The 24,891-nt window shown below is 42.9% G+C and overlaps 1 protein-coding gene across 3 annotated transcripts; it reads right to left on the minus strand.

Moving 5' to 3' along the window:
• Nucleotides 1-1,190: 1,190 nt before the first annotated feature.
• LOC139619979 (homeodomain-interacting protein kinase 1-like) lies at nucleotides 1,191-22,926 on the minus strand. 3 transcript variants are annotated; one of them, XM_071475070.1, is made up of 10 exons: nucleotides 22,671-22,926; nucleotides 22,057-22,137; nucleotides 17,004-17,140; nucleotides 3,233-3,424; nucleotides 2,893-3,074; nucleotides 2,648-2,771; nucleotides 2,437-2,556; nucleotides 2,250-2,342; nucleotides 1,967-2,136; nucleotides 1,191-1,876 (listed from the first exon to the last, which is right to left on the minus strand). In XM_071475070.1, exons 4-10 carry the CDS (start codon nucleotides 3,344-3,346, stop codon nucleotides 1,399-1,401), a joined length of 1,281 nt encoding a protein of 426 aa, XP_071331171.1. In that variant the 5' UTR covers nucleotides 3,347-3,424; nucleotides 17,004-17,140; nucleotides 22,057-22,137; nucleotides 22,671-22,926; the 3' UTR covers nucleotides 1,191-1,398. The 3 variants fall into 3 exon arrangements, with proteins under 3 accessions (XP_071331171.1, XP_071331170.1, XP_071331169.1); XM_071475069.1 differs by lacking the exons at nucleotides 17,004-17,140; nucleotides 22,057-22,137; nucleotides 22,671-22,926 and adding exons at nucleotides 3,546-3,739; nucleotides 3,922-3,976; nucleotides 4,084-4,379; XM_071475068.1 differs by lacking the exons at nucleotides 17,004-17,140; nucleotides 22,057-22,137; nucleotides 22,671-22,926 and adding exons at nucleotides 3,546-3,739; nucleotides 4,084-4,378.
• Between the last annotated feature and the right edge of the window lie 1,965 nt (nucleotides 22,927-24,891).

Consider the following 24,891-nt stretch of genomic DNA (forward strand, 5'->3'; position numbering starts at 1 on the left):
TTCCCAGTTTGGGTTATTATCCCTCTGCTGCTGCTTTGTAAGGAAATTGTAGTGTAGAGGCGAAGTTGTTACAGTCATGACTTAGATAGACTTAAAAAAATATAAATTATAATAACATCAATTCTGGGGTCTAAAAAGTTGCCAGGGCCCCCTCCAACCAGCGTTCATCACCATTATGTAATAAATAATCGGACAACAATGACAAATGTATGAAATCTAAACATTTTTCCTAATTACAAATGTTCTCATTGGTAGATTTTTTAAAATATAAAGAACAATGGAAACCTTGTAATTTTTAAAATATTAATTATAAAGAACAATAAAAACCTAAATAAATGACTATAACTAACCAGCAATTTCGTGACTTTTAAAAACCTGTAGCTACCTTTTTTTCATTAAAGCAGGTTATGTTCTCTGAGGGGAGGCTCACTTTCCTGCACTTTGAAAAGTGCTAGTGTTAAATTTAGATGCACATTGAGGGCCTGCTTCAAAAAAAAGCTAATTATATTGGTTGTTACAGTGAGTTTGGTTTAATTTAGATTAAAATAATAATGATCTGGTGTGTATCTGCAACTTTACTGAAAATAGTTGGCAACACTGCTTGATGATGTCATTGCAAATCATTCATTGGTTGTTTAAAGGGGAGGGAGCTGCATTTTGAGACACTGCTATGAGCAAAGTTTGTCAGCCCTCAGGGGCCCCCTAACAGCCTGGGTCCTCAAGCAATTGCCTGCCTTGCCTGTTCATAAACTGTGCCGCTGGGTATAGATTTAGATTATTAGAGGTGATTAGAGATAGAGAGATTAGAGAACTTTTGTTATGTAATCAATCACTATGATTAATATAAAACATTAACAAAATTGCTTTCTGTCATTGTCTGAGGTTCAATGTTTAGTTTAATCAGTGTCACTCAAGAACACCCAGGATCACTGAAACTGTTTGTTCCTCGAGCTGAAGATGACGGAAAGAAGCTATGATGGTGTCTGAAATGTGTGTTAGTAACATCACTGGTAAAATGTTTGAGAGAATTCAGCATTAAACCTTTTAATAGCTTATGTTTTAAATTTTATTTTGAATCTAAGACAGATGCTGATATATACTTTTACATTTACACATTCTGAATATGACTAATTGTTTGTGTCATTGACAAAAGAATCTGTTTACTGAACAAATCACGCAGATGTTTAATTTTCTGCACATGCAAAGCAGCAACAGTTCTTTTATTTGTTTTTTGACCATCGGCTACAAATCAGACACAGAGAAGTGCAATATTCAGAAAAGGATGTATTTAAGTAATGAAGGTAGTCTGCGGTGCAATCAATCAATCAACTGTATTTGTGACAAAAAGTGACAAGATTTGCACAGTAGACACAAATATCAGAAATTTTGGATAAGAAATCAATCCTCCACAGCTGAACGCCAGCAGCAAAAGGCAGCTGAGACTCGACTGAAGAACCTGTGAATCCTCTCCAGCAATTTTTGTATGTGACCAGAGGAGGAAGAGGCTGCAGCAGTGGAGTCTGTGGGTTTTTCTCCATTGGAGGACCAGGAAGTTGGATCTTCATCATTGGAGGAAGTGACTGAAACTCCATCAGTAAACCAGGAAGCTGGGTGTTTATAATAGGAGGAAGTTACTGGAACACCATCAGTAAACCAGGAAGCCGGGTCTTTATCATAGGAGCAAGTGCCTCGAACTCCATCAGTAAACCAGGAAGCCGGGTCTTTATAATAGGAGGTGGCTTTGGTTCTATAAAATGACCTGGTGGCTGCAGCATCATCTTTGGAGCCAGAGGGTCGTCCTCTGAAATGACTCTTGGCTGCAGAGGTGTGTACCCTGTCTGCTGAGCCCTCCATCATAATTAGGGAGGTGGTCAGACTGGATGAAGTATGACAATCAATTAGTGGATGAGTCAATCAGTTGATAAAACCATCTACTACCAGTGTGAAGAGACATGTGGTCACTTACTAGACTCTGCTGTCAAGGTGCTCCGTCAGGTGGGACATTGTGATGAAGGAGTACTGTAGAGCTTGACAGGGAGTGATTCTCTGATCCCCATCAAGATGTAGCAACCCTTTCAAGTTGTCCACAAAAGCCCTCCGGTCCTTAAATTCAGCAGCCTCCCCTTCTGCGTAGATCTGGATTTGGACACAGATTCAGCTCGGCTAAACCAGCTCCTACCTCCCAGAGACAGATACATAACTGGTAGTGATTCAGTCTCTACTCCTTCAACACAGCGGAGAATACCTACATTAACCAGGTCATCCAGAGAGCTGGGCAGCTCAGTGAAGCTGTTCCACTCTTCTGGTTTCATGTTGTTTGCAACTGTATATTCTTCTGGTGTCTGAAGGAACAACATATATGTGAGAAAAGTTTCAAAAGAGCTCAAATAAAAATTGATAAACCAGGTTGGAGAAAGAAGAACAAGGCTACACTACCATCACCCTCCACGTTGGACCATCAGCAGCCTCCTCCTCAATGAAGAAGTACTGGGTATACAGCCCTGCACGGAGCAGGTGGTCCTCCGGCTGACCCAGAAGCTCAACCATGCACTTCATCTGCAGACAGAATATAAAGAATCACATCAGCTGACATTCTGCATAAAGTTTCTACTTGGTTCTGGACATTTGTCTGAGGTAGCTGACCTACCATCTGATAGTCACAGTCAACAGGAAAGAGGTTTTGAGCGATGTAGAGGAAGGCCAGGACGCAGCCGACTCCCCACACATCTATAGCCTCGGTGAAGGGAAAGCCGAGGGCAACTTCAGGAGCCCTGAGGAGGAAGGTCATGAGTCAAAGGTGAGAAAGGTGTTGGACAGCTTTCAAGACTGAGAGAATAATGTGACTTTAACAGATTAACAGATCTTTAACAGAACTGTGCAGGATGTACCCACCTATACCCAGTCGGCTGAAGCTCCAACCCAGGCTGGATTTTCGAAGCTGGAATGGCTTCACCAAAGTCTATTAATTTGACCCTGAGCGGTTGGTCCTGGTTGTTAACAAACATAACGTTGTCTGGTTTGATATCAGTATGCAGGATACCGAGACCCTTCAGGGCGTCCAAGGCCACCAAGAGCTACAGGACAAAAGAAGAAAACACATGTTTGGAATTGGTTTTCAAAGGTGCTGCTGTCTGGGGCTTGGTTCAGGGTTAGGGTTTCCTCCACTGATGAGTATTAGATATTTAGAATAAAAGATGATTGGTCCCATCATAAACTGATTTCAGCTACTTACCTGCTTTGCGATTGGTCGGATCTCATTCAGAGACAGAGGCTTCCAGTCTCGTTCTTGCAGCAGGTCATAGAGATTCTTGTCAAGCATCTCAAATGCTAGACAGGTCTGTCCCATGTGTTCAAACCGCTCAAAGAACTTCACCACATTAGTGTGGTCTGGATTCAGGACACTGATGACGTTTAATATGGACACCTGGAGAGAAAGAGGGAGAAACGACAAATATAGATCTTACAGTTAAACACCAACAGTTTGAGTGATGGAGCAGAAGAAACCTGAGCGCAGGAGTATCATCACAGAGAGTCCAAAGATCTACCTCTTTCTCTGTGTCCCGGATAAAATCACTGTCCTGCTTAAGGATCTTAACAGCCACTGTCTCTTTTGTTGCCAGATTCAGGCACTTGGCCACTTTACCAAAGCAGCCTTCACCAATGAGCTCCAGGACGGAGTAACCAGAGGAGCTGCTGAACAGAGTCTGACCTGCCTGAACCTTGGGTGGTGTCAGTGTGACTGTGGAGACAGATGGTGAACATGGAGACAAATACATGAAGTCAGTGTATTCAGTGTGTGTGGGTCATTCAGTCAACACAACATGAGCAAACACATGGCTGAACCATGAGTCCTGTCCTTGTGTTTTTGTGGTTGTCATTTTATGACCATGTGAAGATTAAAAAAATATATAATGTATTTACTTTTTTAGAGAACAGATCCAGGTGTGGTTCAGGTTTCTGTTTGTTACTTCCTGTCCTGCAGAATGTGACAGAGCTGCTCTGTCTTGTGTTACATTTAAGGACCAGATTTTTGGAAACAAATTGGTGTAAATTCAGCATCACTGTGTGTTTAGTCTGTCTTACCTGATGCACCAAAGGCATCTGAGCTCATCCACGATGACATTCTCAGTTTAGTTTGTCTGAGGCTGAGAATGAAGCTTCAGTCTTCTTAAATTCACAAAGTGTGTTTTGTCTCTGACAAATGACTCTTGTCTCAAATGTGTGTTTCTCTCTCTTAGTGTCAAGACTGAAGTGACCACAATCCACCAAACATCTGCTTCTACACCTGAGGCTCCTGTGACTCACTGACATCACAATGTCATGTAGAACTCACTGTTGTGTCGTGTTCCTTTTAGAACTCAGTGACACACAAGTTAAAATACAGCAGCTACAGGCCGAGAAACACGTTTTTATTCTAACACACTCCTGCCCCTGATGGTGTGAAGAAAATCTGTCCCTGAACTAAAATACTTTTCACAAAGTATTACTACTACAGCACTGACACAGTGTGTGTGTGTGTGTGTGTGTGTGTGTGTGTGTGTGAGAGAGAGCCTGAGGCTGAGGGACTCATAACATCCACTACACTTCACATCTATATGATAAATGATTGCATGTAAATAAATGAATAAAATTGTGTTCTATTGTATTGAATAATATTATATTTTATTGTATTTTATAAAATCAGTATATGACACATATTTATGATGATTGCATTGTAAAAAAAAATATTGTGTAAACTGCTTTGGCAACAACATGTTTCTGTTCATGCCAGCAAAGCTTTTTGATTTGAATTGAATTGAATTTACTTGAACTGAGGAAGAGAGAATGAATGAACTGAATGACGAGGGGGCAGATTTTACCACAACCTGAGACTTACTGATCAAACAATACCCAGAACTTTTGGACCTCAGACCAGCACTGCTGTCTAAACATGAATCAGAGGAAACCAAATGACCACGTTAACAAACACTGTCTATCAGAATGTAAAGTCTTTACTGTCAGATGCACAGCGCAGACAAATCCTGAACAATCACAGACTCAGTGATCATGGTTGAGAAAGGACGACACAGGAAGTCTTTGTGACTCTGCACGACGGGTGAGAGACAGGTAGAGAGAAGCAGAGACAGGTGAGAGGCAGGTAGAGAGACAGATAGAGAGACAGGTAGAAATACAGGTAGAGACAGATGCACTTAATATAATATTTCAGCTATTTGTTGGACCAAGTTTTACAAACAAAACAATCAACTGAATCATCAATAAAATAATTATTATAAAATAAAATTTTTATTAAAATTCTGTTGCTGTCACAGATGTCTGCATGAGCACTTTTATTGTTGGAAATTGAAACATACATTTTCCTGATTATACTCGTATTTCATTTGTTTGAGTAACAGTTTCAGTACCTTGACTTGTAGTGGATCGATTTTACAGTGTGCTGTTTAGTTCAGTTCATTTTTTATTTCTGTGTCACCTTAAAGCTCCATCCAGTCTAAAGGTAGATGTCCATGTGTTTGTGATTATAAAGGTCTAGGTTCTATAGTAATACTGTGAAAGTATCAAAGCCTCAGTCCACAGTAGGGTGACCAGGCGTCCGGCTTTAGGCCAGACAGTCCGGATTTTCAATGCCCTGTCCGGCGTCTGGCGTCAAGCCGGACGCGTATTTGTCCTCCTGTTTGACTCAAAAAGTCAAGCCGGACGCCTGGTCACCCTTGTCCACAGAGAAATGCACACAGCCTGTATTCAGAAACTGAGCCATAAAACCAGCCGTCAGGACTTCTGGAACTTTGTGATGTTACAGCAAAGCTGTCACTGCCCTCAGCCACCCCAAGCCCCGCCCACCTGGACCCACCATCCAACTTTGCAGGATTTGGTTTCTCTGATTTTTCCTGAAATCTGCTATATTTTTATTAGATCACTCAGAAAACAAACCCAGCTCCAGAGAGAAGCCTGAGAAAAGAGATGTAAAACTACACTGGGATGGTTTCCTCAGTCCAGTCCTGTTCTGCCAGTTTAGAGAAATCCTCTGCAGATATGACTCTCAGATAAAAGGCCGAACTCTGTTGCCTGTGGCTGTGAGTAAAGCTGCAGTTGCTCTGCTTGGCTGCGCTGATTGAAGCTGTGGCTGAGGTTACTGCTGCTGTGGTTCAGTCTGTGTTGCTATGGTTATGTCTACAGTAGATGCACCATGACATCTCTTTACTGGTCCTATTAACATTAGCCAAGAAAGCTTTGTAAAGCCACACAACATTTCAGCTTCTACCAGATACAACAGCTGTGTTACCAATACACCACAGGAGCTCAGGAACACAGAAGCTTTAACCCAGCCAGCACAAACTGTGGCTGTATAACACTGCATGTAGTTACACCCATTATAGACCAATGTGTCACAGCCAGAATGATAACAACCAAAGCCCAACTACAGCCACAATCACAGCCACCACAGCAATGACCAAAGCTCCGTCATCCCAAGTCCGAATCGCAGCTGTACTCTGTCTCAATCAGGCTCAGGCAGCAGTCAGTCACATTCCCACCGTGGTCTCCATCAGAATACAGCTCAGCCTCTTTTTTAAGATAAGATAAGATCGCCTTTATTAGTCCCACAGTGGGGAAATTCACAGTGTTACAGCAGCAAAGTGGCAGTGCAGAGAACAGGAAAGCTGCAAGAAACTGCAATAAGAAATATTTACTGTGAATCTGTGAATCACAAGGAACACGAACCTCATTGCATGAAACACTGTGCCATTATAATAACAATATACCAAGGTGTAAGAGGCCTGGCTTTTAAAGGGGAAGGGGAGCTGGCACTCTGATTGGTTCATTGCATGTTACACCAAAACACAGATTAATTAAGAGACTAAATACAACCCTTTTGAACCATGTGCCTGGCAGAGCCCAGTGTCAGCCCACCGTGATGTCACCCACTGGTTTGTGACGTCGCTGCTGTTTTGAAGCCTCCAGTTTGTAATTTGTCCGTCGCCATCTTGGTTTTTTGAAACCAGAAGAAACCATATTTGGAGGAGAAGGTGGAGCTGAGGAGGAGTGAGGTGATGGGTGGAGCTGACCTGCACTGTCCTCTATCCTGATTGTCAGGTACAGTCTGTCAATCACACAGTAGCCCCACCCTAATGCATCCCCTTTATGGTCTATTTTCCTCTAAATGGAGCATAATTTAAAAAATGAACATCATGATGTGTTGAAGAAGACTTGAAACTAGAGACTGAGACATCAACTCATCAGGAAAACGTTTCCTGAGGTAATAAATCAAGTGAGAAGTAGAGACATTTTCCCATAGACTTCAATACAATCAGACTGTTTACAACCAGTGGAGTCGCCCCCTGATGGTCATCAGACTGACATCAGGACTGTTCAAATAGAGCCCTTCATCTTGGTCAGCTCATCATGTTGCTGCTCTAAATGTGGCTTTGCTCCGAGCCTTGTTTCAGTACGTACCACAACATTATTGTTGTAAACAAATATTTCAGCTTATGTAAAAAAAAAAAAAAAAAACAGCTTCTCTGCTTTTTCTTTTATCTTTTAGCATTAGACGAGAAATCCCACATAACACACAGACATGAGGTTGATATCTATCTTCTTATCTCAGTCTAAAGAGAAAGTGAAAAATCTTGTTTTTCAGACTGTTGAACCCTCAGGTTCAAACATTAATGGTTTGAAGCTTCCTCAGCTCTTTTAATGTACTTTCCTGGTTCCCAGTACTTTAGTATTTGTTCCTAAAATAGTTTTCTGCTGTCTGAATGTCCTCCTCCACTTCCTGTTCACAAACCAGCCCACTGGCTCCTAACTACACACAGAGCTGTGGTATCCCTGTGCTGCGAGGCCCTTCCCTCCTCATCTAATTGAGATGTCTGCGAATCCTGATAGAGTCACATCTTCCCCCCAAAACTCATGGGATCCCTGAGTGAAATCCTATAAGTGTGTCACAGAGACCAAGCAGCCTTTTAAGTGAAGTTAAGGAAAGACTAACAGAGCCGGTGGCACTCTAGGCATTTTTTGATTGTGGTAGCAGCCAGCTGCAGGCTCTCACGGCAATTGGCCCTGTAAAATTCTCTGGCTTCCCTGAAATAAGCCCCTCAGGGAGAGAGAGAGGGAGGAGAGAGAGACAGACAGAGGGGGGGATGACAAAAAAAGAGGATTTAAAGTGACTTAGCTAACAAGACAAACTGTACAGACATGTAGCTTTGCAAAGCTGTCTTTTTTACAATATGTGCCATTCGCCATCATTCATGTTGTCAACTGTTCTACAGCAACACACGAGAGCAGCGGTTTCCAACCTCTTCCAAATGTAAATCTCAAAAGTGTCTGCGGCCCGACCCCGAAGAGCCAAATATTACCTCCCCTGATCACTTTTTATTTTAATGAGAACAAACATTCAGGACTGAACTAAAAGCAGGGGAAGCTCCATTTTTCTTTTTTGTTTGACAGACATGAGTCGATTCAATCTTGACTCTCTTTCCTCTTAATTCCTCCCTTTGTTAACTAGCTCTCCAATTTTATTCTCCAGTTTTTAGATGATCTTTTAGCGCTGAATCAGACTGAGATAGCAAACAAGTACATGAAGTGGTCCGACAGTGACAATAAAGTTCTTATCATTGGCTGATCACACTGATCATCTAAATGAGAGGAAAAAAAGATGCGAAGATCATTTCATAAAAAAATATCTTGATATATATATATATATATATATATATATATATATATATATATATATATATACTAGCCCCACCCCATCCCCACGAGGTGACAGGATTGGTTCCTCAGGCTCTATGACGTATGAATCCCTGACTGTCTGAATCTATTTTTATGAGACTGTCATTGGTTCAAGGTGGAAACACTCAGTCATGGTGTCGACTGATTGTTTCACTCATCATGTGTCTTTATTATATTAAAACATCATATGGACGTCACCTAGGTGAAAAACTTGATTTTCATTGGAAGGGGTCTTCAAGGTTTTCCTCCTTATATACAAAGCCTTTAATGGGCTGGGACCAAGCTACATTGTTAATTTCCTGGCTAACTCTTCACCTGCAAGAACACTGTGATCATCTTCTGCTGGTTTATTGAAGCTTCACAGCAACAGCTCAATTAAGGCCAAAAGCTATAGAACACACTACTTATAGGAACCTATATAGAGAAGCCTGCTCACTAAGTGTCTTAAAAGAAAGTTTTTGACACTTGATTTTATGCATAGTATTTCTTAAATGTATTTTTGTTGTATTATTCTAATTAATATATTACTACATGAGTTTATTTTCCATCTTATGCATTTTTCATCCAGATGTTTCTTATTATAAAGTGGGTTTTTATTAATGTAATATCTTATGCTACATTAATTATAGCATTTCATTTCTGTTCTTATGGCTATTTTCATGTGAAGCACACAATGCATGCAATTTCTTTATTGTGAAGCACTTTGAGCTGCATTTCCTGTATGACAAGTGCGATACATATAAATTTCTATTATTATTATTATTATTATTATTATTATAAGAGTTTGTCCAAGAGTTTGACTGAGACATTATTGTAGTCTGAATGGTTAGAGTGGATTTGTTGATACCAAATTATATTTGATTGTATAACATGTATGTTTATTTCCTCAAGTGCATGATAAATAATAAAAAATATTTTAACATTTTACAGAGAGTGAAAAAGAGGGCTTGTGATGTATAAACCAAAAAAAATTTACAATTAACACAGGAGGACAAAGTTAAAAAATATATTTCACTGCCTTCAATAAATTTACATCAGCTTAACTTGACTACAAAATAAAGGTTTTAGAAGAACAGGACAGGATGATGTAAAGAAAATACAGAATGAGCTGCATTAACGCAAAGAACAGGGGTGATTGAATCCAGCCGCCTGTTTATGAGTCAGTGTGAGTGTGACTAAAGGGCTTGCTGCCATATGCACCACTATCTCCCCTCAGCGTTCAGGTAGCTGGAGGTGGCAGCTCCTCCGCCCCCGAGCGCTGGGCTGTCTGATCAGCTTCCAGACTCCCACTCGCCCTCCAGGAGCATCGAGTCAGCCTCCGCCACCAGGCCTGATTTAACCACCGCTAACGCTAACGTGGTGGGGGAGAGCAGCAGGTCCTCTGGAGCTTTCACAGGCCCTCTCCATCAAAGGCTGGATGACAACCTGAAAGCCACTAAGTGAAGGCAGAGAGAGAGACAGAGTGAGTGTGCTTGTAGTGGGAGAGGAGTAATGGAAGTATGGGTGGGAGAGAGGGAGATGGAAATGTGGAGGACACGAGACTTTGTGGAGAGACAGACAGAGAGTGGGAGATTGCCTCTGCCATTATGAGAACAGAAGTTTGAGTAATACAGGTTTTTAAAGGCAGACAAGACGAGCTGAGATTTCCCACCAAGTTCATAAAGTGACTGTTTTTGCTACAGATGTGTTGTTGTCAGGGCGGGACTCAGGCACTAAAACTTGTGGTTGGAAACCAACCAGGACTGGTTTTATGCTGGCAGCTTCTGGAAGATACTCTAATGCAATTAGATATTTTCAAGGTGTGATGACACATTTCATGAGACTTTTATGTTCTGTACTTATGAAATACTTTGTGTTTTAATGATTCATGATTCATCCTCCTTTTCTCTGTGCTCCCTGATTTCACTTTGGTGCAAAACCATGAATGACTCCAGAATAACTCAATGACTTTGCACTTTGATCATTTTTGGCACAAACTCATCACCAGTTGTTACTGCAGCAGAAACACCTGGATACCAGGACGACTGTGTTGGGTCAGAACCAGATGCTACATGAGCAGGAGTGTCGCTCTCTATCTTCACCTCCTCTGAGAGCTCCTTCTCTCCTAACACCTCGAACAGGACTAACTAGGACTAACTGTGACTTTCAGTTCACTTCTGTACTTGATCTCCACTTATTGAATAAACAACCAGTTCTCCAACCTGAACAACCACAAAGGTCATTTTTTCAACCCTCTGATTACAATAACAACAACGAACAGTCATGGACAATAGAAATAACATAAACTGCTCCTGTCACATGGGAATCGAACACCGCTCTCCTGTGGCATATTCATCCATCCACCCCAACCTCCTCCTGACGTGGACTTTGTCGCTCTATAAACTACGTCACCGCACTTTTCCCTTTGCTCCTGTCATCATTACTACAACCACTAGATGTCGCCTAGCAACAAAATCTGTTGAAAACTCATCTCTTCAGCGAGCACCTCCTCTCCGAACACATCTAACATGTCTAACGAGCTCTTACTATGAACCTTCACTGATGTCCTTCCACTTATTGAACAGATGTACAACTTGTACTACTGTACAACAGTCAAAGACATAAATAACAGACAGGTGTGAATAAGGGCTATAACATTCCCCTTCAGTGTTTGAAATAAGGCTGAAGTGGATTTGTTACTGGGAAAGTGGTACATCAGTCCAACCCTGACTAAATCACATGGATGCATAAAGCCAAGATTTCTGTCTAGGTTCTGTTGAAATCCCTCTGGCAAACTTGACAACAGAGACATAGACAATAGCATTTTAGCCTGAGTACATCCTGCTCTGTGAGAAGTGCTCACAACAGAATGGGGCCAAAAGCAGGATTAAAGTCAGGCAGCTATACAGCAGCCATGTCTGAACAGCTAAAAGAAGATGGCATTACAGACATACTGGCATGAGTGATATTTTTCAAAAGGATGGTGTCACTGCCTTTTAGTCACCAACAAACATGACTGGAGCGTAGGAGCACACAGGCTGGCAGACTATCAAACCTGAGTCCTTTCTGTCCTGACATATACATTTGTTCCCCACCTCTCATGGATTTAGAAGCATTGAATCAGTTTGAGTGTGGGCTCGGAGCAATGCACCAATCCACTGATTTTCTTTAATTCATAATGAACGGACTGAAGGGATTGTGTCAGGTATCCAATTCAGACAGTCGTGTCATTTTGCTGTGTAAATCCAAAGCTGGCGCGGAGCAGCGTCACCTACGAGGGTGTCTGGATAGCGGTTTCTCTGATGTCCTTGGCTTTCTTCAGCAGGCTGGCAGACCACGTCTGGAGAGACATCAGGCATTTGGATGCCAGCTGATATCTGCAGGACCCTGCTCCTTGGCTCAGAGAAACTCATAAGCAGTGCATCCAAAGTGCACCTCCAAGTGCTGCTTACAGCATCGTTCAGGTTTATTTTTGATAAAATCGTTTTCACCAGCAGAATTGTTGAGATTTGGAGCAGCAGCAGTCTGATGCTCAGACACGTTGTAAACAAGCCAAGTGCAGCCCAGTGATCTAGATCACTGTGTGGAAGGGAAGCTCTAACTCAGCACATCCAGCATGTTGGTCATAATCTCTAACTTCAGAGGAAACCTGTGTGTGTCCAGGAGTACAGAAGGAGACAGAAAGGTAATATATGACATGTATGTCCCTATATAAAGAGTGATGTTGCCAGATATGTTAACTATAAGGGGATAAATTATTATCACATACATATATGAAGACATAAGTTTATAACATATGTGAAATACCCATAGTAAAATTTGTATGTGAGCATATGTTAAAAATATCTATATGATGAATTTTGATGTGGTGTAAGATGTGACAATATACTGTATGTTAGCAATATATATTTAATTCATATCAGAATCAGAATCAGAATCAGAATCAGTTTTATTGCCAAGTATGTTTTCACATACAAGGAATTTTTTCTGGTGATTGGTGCAATTGATCAGCAACAGTGGGGCTCTCTAGCCTTGTTGATGAGGCTAATAGCAGATGGGAAGAAGCTATTTTTGTGGCGAGAGGTTTTGGTCCTGAAGGACCGCAGCCTCCTGCCAGAGGGGAGTGTCTCAAAGAGTTTGTGTCCAGGGTGGGAGGAGTCAGCTACAATCTTCCCTGCACGCCTCAGAGCCCTTGAGGCGTACAGGTCCTGGAGGGACGGAAGATTGCAGCCAATCACCTTCTCAGCAGAGTGGATGATACGCTGCAGTCTGTTATTGTCCCTCTCCGTGGCAGCAGCGTACCAGATGGTGATGGAGGAGGTGAGGATGGACTCAATGATGGAGGTGTAGAAGTTCACCATCATAGTCCTTGGCAGGTTGAACTTCTTCAATTGCCTCAGGAAATACATCCTCTGCTGAGCTTTTTTGATGAGGGAGCTGATGTTTAGCTCCCATTTGAGATCCTGTGTGATGGTGGTTCCCAAGAAGCGAAAATGCTCCACGGTAGCCACGGGGGAGTCACACAGGGTGATGGGGGTGGGTGGGGCTGGGCTCTTCCTGAAGTCCACTATCATTTCCACTGTCTTCAGAGCGTTTAGCTCTAGGTTGTTCTGCCTGCACCAGGTCACCAGACGCTCAGTCTCCCACCTGTAGGCAGACTCATCGCCATCAGAGATGAGTCCAATGAGAGTGGTGTCGTCTGCAAACTTCAGGAGCTTGACAGACTGATGGCTGGAGGTGCAGGTGTTGGTGTACAGGGAGAAGAGCAGAGGAGAAAGAACGCAGCCTTGTGGGGATCCAGTGCTGATGGTCTGGGAGTCAGACACGTGCTTTCCTAGCTTCACGTGCTGCCTCCTGTCAGACAGGAAGTCGGTGATCCACCTGCAGGTGGAGTCAGGCACGCTCAGCTGGGAGAGCTTGTCCTGCAGCAGAGCCGGGATGATGGTGTTGAAGGCAGAGCTGAAGTCCACAAACAGGATCCTGGCATAGGTCCCTGAGGAGTCCAGGTGCTGGAGGATGAAGTGGAGAGCCATGTTGACGGCGTCGTCTACAGACCTGTTGGCTCTGTAGGCGAACTGCAGGGGGTCCAGGAGTGGGTCAGTGATGGATTTGAGGTGGGACAGGACAAGACGCTCAAATGATTTCATGACCACAGAGGTCAGGGCAATGGGTCTATAGTCATTTAGTCCTGTGGGCCTTGGTTTTTTGGGGACAGGGATGATGGTGGAGGATTTGAAGCAGGCTGGCACGTGGCAGGTCTCCAGTGAGGTGTTGAAGATGTCTGTGAACACTGGAGACAACTGATCAGCACAGTGCTTCAGGGATGATGGAGAGACAGAGTCAGGACCGGCTGCTTTGCGGGGGTTCTGCTTCTTAAAAAGCCTGTTGACATCTCTCTCCAGGATAGAGAGAGACGTTCCTTTGGTAGGGGAGGAGGGGGGTTCTGATGTGGCTCTGATGTGGAGGTTAGTGTCAGGCTTGTCCCACTGTCTTTCAAAGCGGCAGTAGAACTCATTCAGATCGTTGGCCAGACGGAAGTCATTAATGGAGTGGGGGGGTTTAGGTTTGTAGTTAGTGATCTGTCTGAGCCCTTTCCAGACAGAAGCAGAGTCATTGGCTGAGAACTGGAGCTGAAGTTTCTCAGAGTACAGTCGTTTAGCTTCTCTCACCGCTTTGCTAAACCTGTACTTGGACTCTTTAAACCTGTCCCTGTCCCCACTACTGAAAGCTTCCTCCTTTTGCCTCCTGAGCTGACTGAGCTTAGCTGTGAACCAGGGTTTGTCATTGTTATAACTCACCCTGGTGCGTGATGGGATACAGCAGTCCTCACAGAAGCTGATGTATGACGTCACAGCCTCTGTGAACTCATCCAGACTGTTGGAAGCAGTCCTGAACACCTCCCAGTCAGTGCAGTCCAAACATGCCCGCAGATCCTCTATGGCTTCACTGCACCACTGCTTTGATGTCCTCGCAACAGGTTTACACAGATAGAAGGATTTACATATATATATTATGTATATATTATATGAATATACATATTATATTTGTATATTTATACATTATATTTATATGTATATATTTATATGAAAATACATATATTTTATGTATAGATTTTACATATGTTTATTAAAACATGCATATAAAATTTCTATATGCTTATATATGTTTTCCTTATTAACTTCTTATTAATTTTAAACATCTTTATTGGTCTCAGACTTTTGGACCCTAATATACATATTATCAACATATATTAACAGGATTTTGGATGGATATATATTTATGTAACATATGTCTACAATATATGATCAACATAGATATTTGTATGGGCTAGACAGATATGTCAATATATGAACTTCAGATTTCTAATAGGTTTCACATATAATTTTTATATATATATTTGTATTTAATGTGTATGAAACTTGATCAAATTTGATTAATTCAATCATAATTTCACAGACAGTTGTTTAAGATGTAGAACACAGAAAGTGTCGATTTCAATTTACAATTTCAGAAATGTGTAATCGTGGTCTGTTGGTTAACCTTTGCATATTACAAATGAAATGTCTTATTGCCTGATATTGGAAATGTGTTTGTGTTTTCATCTTTGAATCTTTGGATCAATTAACTTTCTTCTTGAATATTGATTGAAAGGTACGCATGCCCTAAAAGGGAAGTGAACGTTTTTTCAAGATAACCTTAGAAAACCGTAGAAAAAATTTCTAAGGTTTAGTTTTGTTCATCTGTGAAAATAAGCTGAGATGTAAGAGTTTTTTTTTCTTCTTTTTTTATTGCCAGGATCATTGCTCTTGTTCACCTGAACAAACAACCCTGACAGGCAAGTGAAAGAAAAAAATGACCCGCCTGACCTTTTTTTTTTTTTTTTAACAGATTAAAAAAGATAAACAGATTTTTATTTCACTTGCCTCTCACGGGTTTTCACAGATGAAAAAAATAAGAACAAAAAACTTAGAAAAAAGAAATTCATAAATTTTTTTTCATCTGTGAAACAACCTCTGGGAGGCAAAATAAAGTTTTTTCATTTTCTAAGCTTCTTTTTCCATCTGTTTAAACAACCCCCATAAGGCAAAGGATCCCCACCCTCCAAAATAATTTGTTTTTCAAGATGAAAAAAAAAAAATCTTCCTGGAAAAACAAATTCATAGAAAGGCTTCCACACACAAGCAAACAAAAAAAAGTCACATTTTTCATAAAATATGAGATTCTTTGCGTATTTTCTTAAACTTCTTAAATTTGGAGACTGTACCACTTGTTTTTTCTTGTCCAATATACAGGTATGTAGGTATGTGTATAAGCAAGTTGGTAGTTGGTGGTTCAGTGAGTATTGGGGGGAGGGACGTTGGAGAAGTGATGTATGATGTTCAAAGTCAATGATACAAAAGAAAGTGTAGAAGGTCAGAACTGAAGCAGGAAGGTAAACTGTAAACTGTGATGTTCTTTCTTTGACCCGCATCAGTCGGCATCTATAGCAAAGACTGCGTCAGTGCAGGGACAAAGGTCGCTGCCGTAGCACAAAGAATCAGCCCGCAATGGTTTGTCTTTTAGACCAATCCAGTGGTGCAGTGGGGGGTGTCAGCACAAATAACCCCAACGCCAACAACAGTATTAGAACCAGGAGCCTGTAGAAGAGACTGGACGACCACTGGAAACAGAGAATATCTGCTGTCTGTGAACACCACACCTGAACCACAGACCAGGGGTCAGAGGACAGTCACAGGACGGTCGAGGAGGATTCACGTCTGATACCAGAGAGTTCAGAGACAGAGGTTACTATCTCCCCCGTGCACGACCACCTGACCTGATCATGTGACCAAAGTTTCATCTCTTATCTTCACAGTAACTACTCAAACTCAGATTCCTGATAAAGATTTTGAAAGATTTACAAAAAGCTTGTGAGTCGATGTTGAGTCAGGATTATTCTGTCAAACAACAATCAGGAGTAGAGGATCTTTCTCACTCAGGGTTTGAGTTGTAACACGTTGCATTTATCCTTTAACGATACAAGAAAACAACCAAAGTCATTTCAAGTTACAACAACTCCACAGTTGGTTTTCCTAAAAGTATCAAACCTCAGTCGACTGTATGAAATTTTAATGTTTCCTCTGGTTTTCTTTCGCTTTTTGTTCATCTTAGAGTCCTTCAGGCTGTTATGAATGGTGCAATTAATATTTTCCAAGGGAAAAGTATTCAGATATCATGAGAGCGAATGTGGTTTTCTATTCAGAAACTCAGACTCTTTCACAGAAACAAGTGAACCACTGCTTGTTGTGTGCAGAGGTTACCAGGTTGCATTGTGTGCCGAGCAGCTTCTCTTTTGTCCGTCACCTGTTGTCTTCTTCTCTTCCTCTGTCTGCAGTTGTGCTTCAGTCCTGGATGACCTCCAAGATGTCACCTCCCTCCACCGTCTGTGATGCGCCACCTGCCACATACAAACAGATTTCAATGTCTAATCAAGACCATTCACTTTCTCCCCTCATGCCTCATGCTGAAAAAACCCTGTTTCTATACCGACTGTGGTTTTTATACAACTCCACACACTCATTAACAGCACTTGAGTGCAAGCTGGAAACTCAGTGGATCGGGTCAAAGCTTTTCGTGCAGAGAAGGCAGCTCTTCCTTCCTCGCTCTCACTGGTCTCCAGTCAGGGCGCCCTCAAGGTTAGCGGATTAGCATACGACATCAGATGTGGGCAGCAGGCGTCCAGGAGACCGCGCAGGTCCCAGCTCATGCATACACTGTGTGCTATTAGCATGCACGCCAGTTATCTGCCTGACAAAATGGGTCATGTTGTGTCATGTCATGTCATGTTGTGGTATGAAGTGATCACATCATGATAGGTTGTGTAGCTGTCAGTGAGCATCACAGTCTGCGTCGTGTCGCTCTGCGTCGTGATGAAACATTTTATAGACAGTTTCCAGAGGATTTGTGAACATGATGGAGCTGAGAGGAAACCTGGACAACTGCACCTTTTTTTTTTTTGATTTTGGTTTTCTACCACATTCACTTCACTATGAATGAATTCTTTAGACTTCAAAGTGAAATGAATTGATTTTTTTTTTTCAGATCAAGGCTGCTGTACTTTGCTGCTGCTGAAAATCAATATCGATGCCGGGGACCCAGACCTCTCTTTACAGGACTTGGTAACATGGAGTTTGAAGAGCTGTGCAGAAGGTCATCAAACTGTGAACCGCAAATTTAAGATTTTGAATGTTTCTGTGTATTGTGACTAAATGTTTTACAGTAATAAGTCACCTTCAGTGTCAGACCCTGAACCCACAGAAATGTGCTGATTGTGACTCATGGAGGAAAATTTGTGATAAATTGTGACAAGTGGGGAACTGGGACAATGTGTTTGTGCAACAGTTTGTTATTTTCTAAAACTGCAGGAAAATACACAGCAAGTCAAGAACGCTCTCCAGGATGTAGGCGGACATGTAAAAAACGAGCCCACAGGTCGTCTGTCAGCAGGTCATTATGACCCATAGTTAGTTTTGTTGCTAGGCGACATCTAGTGGTCGTAGTGATGATGACAGGAGCAAAGGGAAAAGTGCGGTGACGTAGTTTATAGAGCGACAAAGTCCACGTCAGGAGGAGGTTGGGGTGGATGGATGAATATGACCCAGGAGAGCGGTGTTCGATTCCCATGTGACAGGAGCAGTTTATGTTATTTCTATTATCCATGACCGTTGTTATTATTGTAACCATGACAACAAAGATCATCAAATGTTGAGGAAGAACTTATTTTAACCCAAATCACCATCTTTTCCTAAACCTAACCAAGTCATGAAGGTCGATGTGCCGCCCATGGCTATAGTCTGCATGTTTATTATTGTAACCATGACAACCAAGGTCTGGAAGGAGATTTCAGGAGAGGATTCACCACAAGAGGCAAACCCCTGTTAAACCTCACAATCAGAAAGGCTGCAGTTCAGTTGTTTGGACTGATGGAAAGCAAATCAACCTCTATGACAATGATGGGAGGAGGACAGTGTGGAGGAGGAGGGAGCAGCCTCCACCTCACCTGTCAAACATAGTGGGCAGGTACGGCTCCAGTGGAAGTGACACGCTGACATTTACTGATGATTCCACTGCTGACAGAAGCAGCAGGATGAACACAGACATCTACAGGAGAGGTCTGTGGCTCCGAGCCAGACAAAACTCACTGGATGAAATTTCATCATTCAGCAGGACACTGATCTAAAACATTCAGCAGAAGAAACCAAAGAGCTTTTCATGGTGAAGAGGTGGATTCAAGAGAGAGTTATTTCTATACTCACATAAACCTGCTCCAGTTAAAGCTGAGACTTTTATGTTTGATTTCAAATTGAATGAAGCAAAGAGGCTGAAGGTCAAAATATGTGTATGATACTCCTATATCTCCTATAACTCCTATATCAATGTGTGTTTAGTCACACAATATGCACAGTGTAGAGAGGGTCAGTAATCGGGGGGTTAGAGGCCCCAGGGGCCACTAGTGGATTAGTCTGAATAGACCTAAAGCTTCTGTCTTTGTTTTGACAAAGAACAGAATAATATTCAATATTCAATAAGATCCTGTTACACCATGAGATGAATGCAGCTACAGTTGGGGGAGAGGATGACTCCCATGGGTCAGTATCTCACTGACACTTTCATGTCTTGTTCCTTTCATACCGAATGAAAAGTGATTATTTAGACAAATGTCTTCATATCTGTGTCACACAGGAGCAAAGCGACGCTGGCAAATATCCAGGATTTAATGAGAAGCTGTGACCAGTCTGACAAACACATCAGTCAAACCTACAGCCTCTGCTCACTCCATCTCAGTTGTCTTACTTTGTGGAGTATGATTGAGAAGAGTCCAGAGTTCATAAACCTGCAAACCCTCAACAACCTAGTCACGAGCAGCAGAGGAGGAGCACAGGTGCAGCAGACATTAGGACTCATAATAAGCAGTGATGATCGGCCTGGAGGAGGAGGAGGAGGTGGAGGAGGCTGTGAAACAATGGGGACGGGAGAAATGGGAGGGAAGATCAATAACCAGGGCAGGGGGGGTCTCCTTGCTGACAGCAGTCATTACCATGAAGCGCCAACAGATGCCACGGCTGCCGGAAGCCTAATCTGGGCAATTTACACCCTTGTCAGGCTTGTGCAGGTTCCAACGAATCAGGCGCGCAGAGCTGCCCACCTGACACCGTCCATGTACACATGTGGCCATAACAACCCAGTGTAAGCACGCACACATCTGTACACACAGAGGAATATACGCTGCATTAACATACTGCTGGCAGGCACACACCCAGTCATTCAACTCTGTGCATCACATATGGGCATACAGCACATGCATATGCATACCCACAATGCACAGCACCCGTACCCCTGATAGCACAAATCCTCAGCAGGGAGTGAATGAAACTGTGTCTGCTAAAAAAAAAGGGTTCAGTCATCCATTCATTTATCCATGTGCGGATGAGGCCTATCCCAGCATGCATCAGGCTAACATTGTCATTTCTTATCATTAATAATAATAGTAATAATAATAATAATAATGTGATTTTGTATGAATTATATGGAAGACTTTTCCTTATCTTTTACTTCTGTCTTTCTCCTTTTGACTCTTGTCACAAGTCATGAGGCTTCGCAACTGCCCACAATGAATTTTCATCTGTTTGTGTGCACACGTGTCTTTTCATTGGCTCTGGATGCAGGAACAGTGTGTCTGAGCTCAGCCATATGACTGTGACGGCCTTAACACATGATTCACATCGTTTTCATCCTCACCAAACCCCTCGTGCATGTACGGAAGAATCTGTATTTATATTTCTTTTTCATTTCTCCAGGTTTTTCCAGTAATTTGTCTGTAGTTGCTCTGTAGCTGTGAGTAGAGTGGATCGTATTCATAGACTGTAGATAAAGATGGGCGGAGCCTCTGTGATGTCACCCACAGGTTTCTGAGGCTCAGAGTGAGCTGCTCCATCATCACCATCCAAAAATGGGCAACGAAGTGGGGCTGAGACTTCGGTGCAGGCCGGTTTGTGTCAAGCATACACTCACCCACCTGTCACTCAAAGTGGCCACGCCCTCGATTACAAAAATGTAAACAGGTGAGTTCTATAAAATTCAGCCGTACATTTGAAAAAATGATGATGATGATGAAATGATCTCTAGAGACCAGAACAGTTTCTGTACCAGGCTGTAAACATGTTTCTTTCTGCTGTAAAGTTGGACATTTGAACATGGGAGTCTGTGGGGACTGACTCACTGCTGGAGCCAGACTCTAGTGGTCATAGAGGAACTGCAGCTCTCGGCTCTTCACTGTTGATGCTTCATGTTTCAGTGCCGGAGGTTGATGTTTGATCATATTACAGAAAGAACAACATATAGCATTGTCTCCCTCAGTCTAACCTTATTCTATCACTACCAGTTCATTCACAACCTGCCAAGCAGATGTCACATCACATCCCAGGCTCTGCTCCTTCCTCCTTAGCCCTCTGCCCCGGCGTCCTCCAGGGACCTCACCTATTAGCATTAGATTCTATAGAAACCTATAGCTGTCCCTGGGTGTGGACGTCAATGCATAGTGGGCCTAGCAAGTGTATCTGTCTCCAGCCACCACTGCCCCCACTCCTCCTCCTCCTCCTCCTCCTCCTCTTCCTCCTCCACCTCGCAGCCACTATTCACACTTTCAACCTTCCCTGAGGGCCATCAATAATGCAACATGGAGCTCCTCAAGCAGTGTATGCACACACATAAAGCATATAAAGACACACAAACAGGCCCTAACACACAGTCTTGAAAATACATACACACACACATAAAAGGTCCCGTTCGCTCTGTGTCCCCTGCGTGATTTATAGATGGGCACTGTAAGGGGCTCCTCCAGTGGAGGCCATTATCATGCAGGCAGGCACATCTGCAGACATCAATATAAAAGGCAGGGGGTCGAGGGGTTCCCAGGGTCATCCCCGTGGGGTGCCCCTGGTGTCAGCTGGATCCCCTTTAGACTGTCACAGCTTTTCACGAGGGGCTCCAACACCAAACAGCGCCTACTTGTTGTTGTTCCACCGCGGCTGTCAGTCAGTCTGTTGGCAGTTGAGGAAAAGAGCAAGGGGCCTCTGTAGGACATGTGTATTAACAGGAGAGAGGCCAAAGAGCAGTAAGACATACGCACAGAGGCTAAGTCCTGGAACAGAGCTGAGAGCGGAGGTTTCCTGCTGTATGATCACAAGAGTACAACTTCAACCCCCCCAGAAAGAGAAGCTGAAAGGGACACGTTTCATAGGTCTTCACTCTGGAAGATATGCAGAACAGACACGGCATCATGAAACATGATTTGACCAGACAATCTGAACTTACATGTGTGTTCTCCATCAGCAGCTCATGGTGTTAGAGCTCGACCTCCAGCCAGCTTGGGCAAGACATGGAAGAGGAGATCATCTGCAAAACATTTAAGATGGATGATAAAAGTAACGAGACATTTCATACAGGTCATTATACTCTGGTGGTTGATAACATCTTTTCTGTTGTGGCCTCACATCTTTGGAGCTGGAGACCGGGGATGGTCGTAATATGGGTCAGTTTTAACACTTCTGAATCTCCAATCAGGGACAAGTTAGGAATCACCTGATTCACTCTGTATGGGCTCAGTTTAGTCCTTAGTCCACATGTGAGGAAGCATCACCCTGACACAGATCATTTAAAAACTCGTTCTGAGGTGAGAAAGTATTTTTTTGACTTCATTTATTTTAGTCTGCTTTGTAGTGAAACTCTTCAAACTTAAACTTAACTTTTTTTTGTCCCTTTTTGTTTACCTCCATGCTTTAGAGGAAGTATTGTCCTGTGTGTGCGCCATTATTCCCATCTGCACACATCATCGTGTCCCACCACTCCCTGCGAGGACAGCACTTTCCCGCCTATAAACACCTGTGCCTTGAGATGTGGTTGTTCAGAAGAGTTTGTATCAAGCGAACCTCTCAGTCTTCAGTCTTTGGTTGTAGCTCGGGTGTTGAAAAAGCTAGGACTCTGCTGAAATGTCCTTGAGCAAATCCCTGAGTCCCTGCACGCCTCAGATCTGCTGCGCTCTGACCCCCCCTGTGGAGGGCTCTCTGTCAGGAGAAATACAGCCCCATGTTATCATCACCACATATCTGATGAAGATCCAGCACAGAACACACCAACACTATTTATTTTAATCTGAAAATGCTATCCTGGGGTCATTAAGAAGTGAAATCCCAACTATGTGCCCATTAAGAAGTTTGGAGTCAAAGACAGTCAATTGAAAACCGTCCCTGAATGACTGAGTGAGAGCTGCACTTCAGTAAGACTGCTGAAGTCTGCACATCATTTGTAATGTACATGAACGGTGTGCGTGTGTGTGTGTGTCTTCACATCTTTGACTGCTCCTGTGTTAAACAGCGTAAAAACGAGTGCTGAGGAAAGAAGAGAAGAAGAAAGAGAACAAGCCAGCACACGAGAAAATGAATGGGGGGGGGGGGGGGGGGGGGGGTGTTGGTGGGGGAGAGGAGGGGGGAGGGGAGTAAAATGAAAGAGACTGTCAAAGTCAAACAAATTCAGAGGGATCAATGTGCAGACTTCGCCTGGCATATCCAAGGGAGCGCCAGACTCAAAGCTCTTCAAGCCTGCAGTTCAAAGTGGTGACACGTCCATTAGAATTTCTAATTCTGATCGCATCGACAGGCCTACGGCTACGGCACCGGCAGAGACCGGGCTGAGAGGAATCTAGGCCACTGCTCAGAGAGAGAGAGGGAGAGCGCAAGAGAGAGAGAGAGAGAGAGAGAGAGATTACTGTATACTGTTCTTTTTTATTCCTGTATTATTCAGAAGTCTACATCCTGTATTGCTTTCACATGAGTCCTAAAAAGTTCAAGCAAACCCTGGAAACTTCCTCTCTTTAATTGTACATCGTTTATTTATTCATTCACATCTTTCCTCAAGCCCCACACACAGGGCATCGGTCAGAAGCTTTCAAGCTTCACAGTTTCATTTATGCTGATTTTCAAACTCCTTTTCTGACAGTTTTCATCAGAAACAACACAGGAAGTGAATGCTGCTCACAAAATGTTTTTACTTATTGTACAGTGGAAACTTTGCTCTGCTGCAGATCACCTCAGATGCTTAAGAGATAGACAGGTAAGTTAAAAGCAAGGTTATGAAGATTTAAAGCACTGATCCGTGTCAGTCACGACAGGCAAACAAAGCAAAAAAAAAAAAAAAGGCTATGGCTTCGTCTACACTACAATGTTTTAGTTTTAAAACACATCACTTCTTCTACATTTTAGTTTTAAACTCATCTCTTCTTCTCTGTTTCCTCCTCCGTCCACTCTCATCCAGACTCTTCAGCCCCTAAAACAGAGACTTTTAGAAACGCTCCTGGACCCGTTTTAGTCTAAACCTCCAGGTTGTGTTGTAGTCTGGACGGACACAAACGCCCACGGTGGCTCCTGATTGGCTCTTATCAGCCTCGACTACCAGTGGTGAAACAACATGGAGAATGAATCAGTGTTACTGACCTTGTTGTCTTTGCAGCAGCTGTTGTGGAGTTTTGTATGTGCTGTTCCTCGTCCACTGCTTGTCACTGCAGAGCAGACAATCTGCTTCCTGTTTACACCGGCTCGCACATGCTCAGTGCATGGTTCATGGTGAATGGTTATGTATGTTTTCATTTTAAAAGGTTGTTTTATTAGTATGTGTATTAGTGTGGAAGAAGCCTAGGGCAGCTGTAGAGCCAGGCCAAGAAATCAGCCAATTCTGGCTCATCACAGGTACATCTGTGTATGTCAATCAGTTACAGGAAAATGAAGTAAATAAGAAATTCCAAACTGGGTCTGAGAGTTTGTCCTGGTGAGTGTCCATCATGGTAACATGCTCCTGTACAAAAAACCAGAACAAAAACAAACCATCAGCTGGTAGGACAGGACACTGAGACAGGACAGGGACATGAGACAAAGATGCAGGTGTGTCTGCTGGAGAGGGGATTAGGAACAGGTGAAAACAGGTAAAGGACAGGTGAGTGAGACAAATAATATTAACAGAATTATTAATCATTAATGTAATCCCAATGTCCTCCCTCCTCGTCCTCGTCGTCCCTCTGTAAAACCATCAAGTGCATGGGGACATTTTGAGCCCTTTATGCACACTTTCCATAAGTCCAGGTTTCTGCAAACTGCCTGA

Source organism: Trachinotus anak, unplaced genomic scaffold, assembly GCF_046630095.1.
Source record: "Trachinotus anak isolate AG129_WGS33_773 ecotype Australia unplaced genomic scaffold, CSIRO_AGI_Tana_v1 ptg000004l, whole genome shotgun sequence".
Lineage (NCBI taxonomy): Eukaryota > Metazoa > Chordata > Actinopteri > Carangiformes > Carangidae > Trachinotus > Trachinotus anak.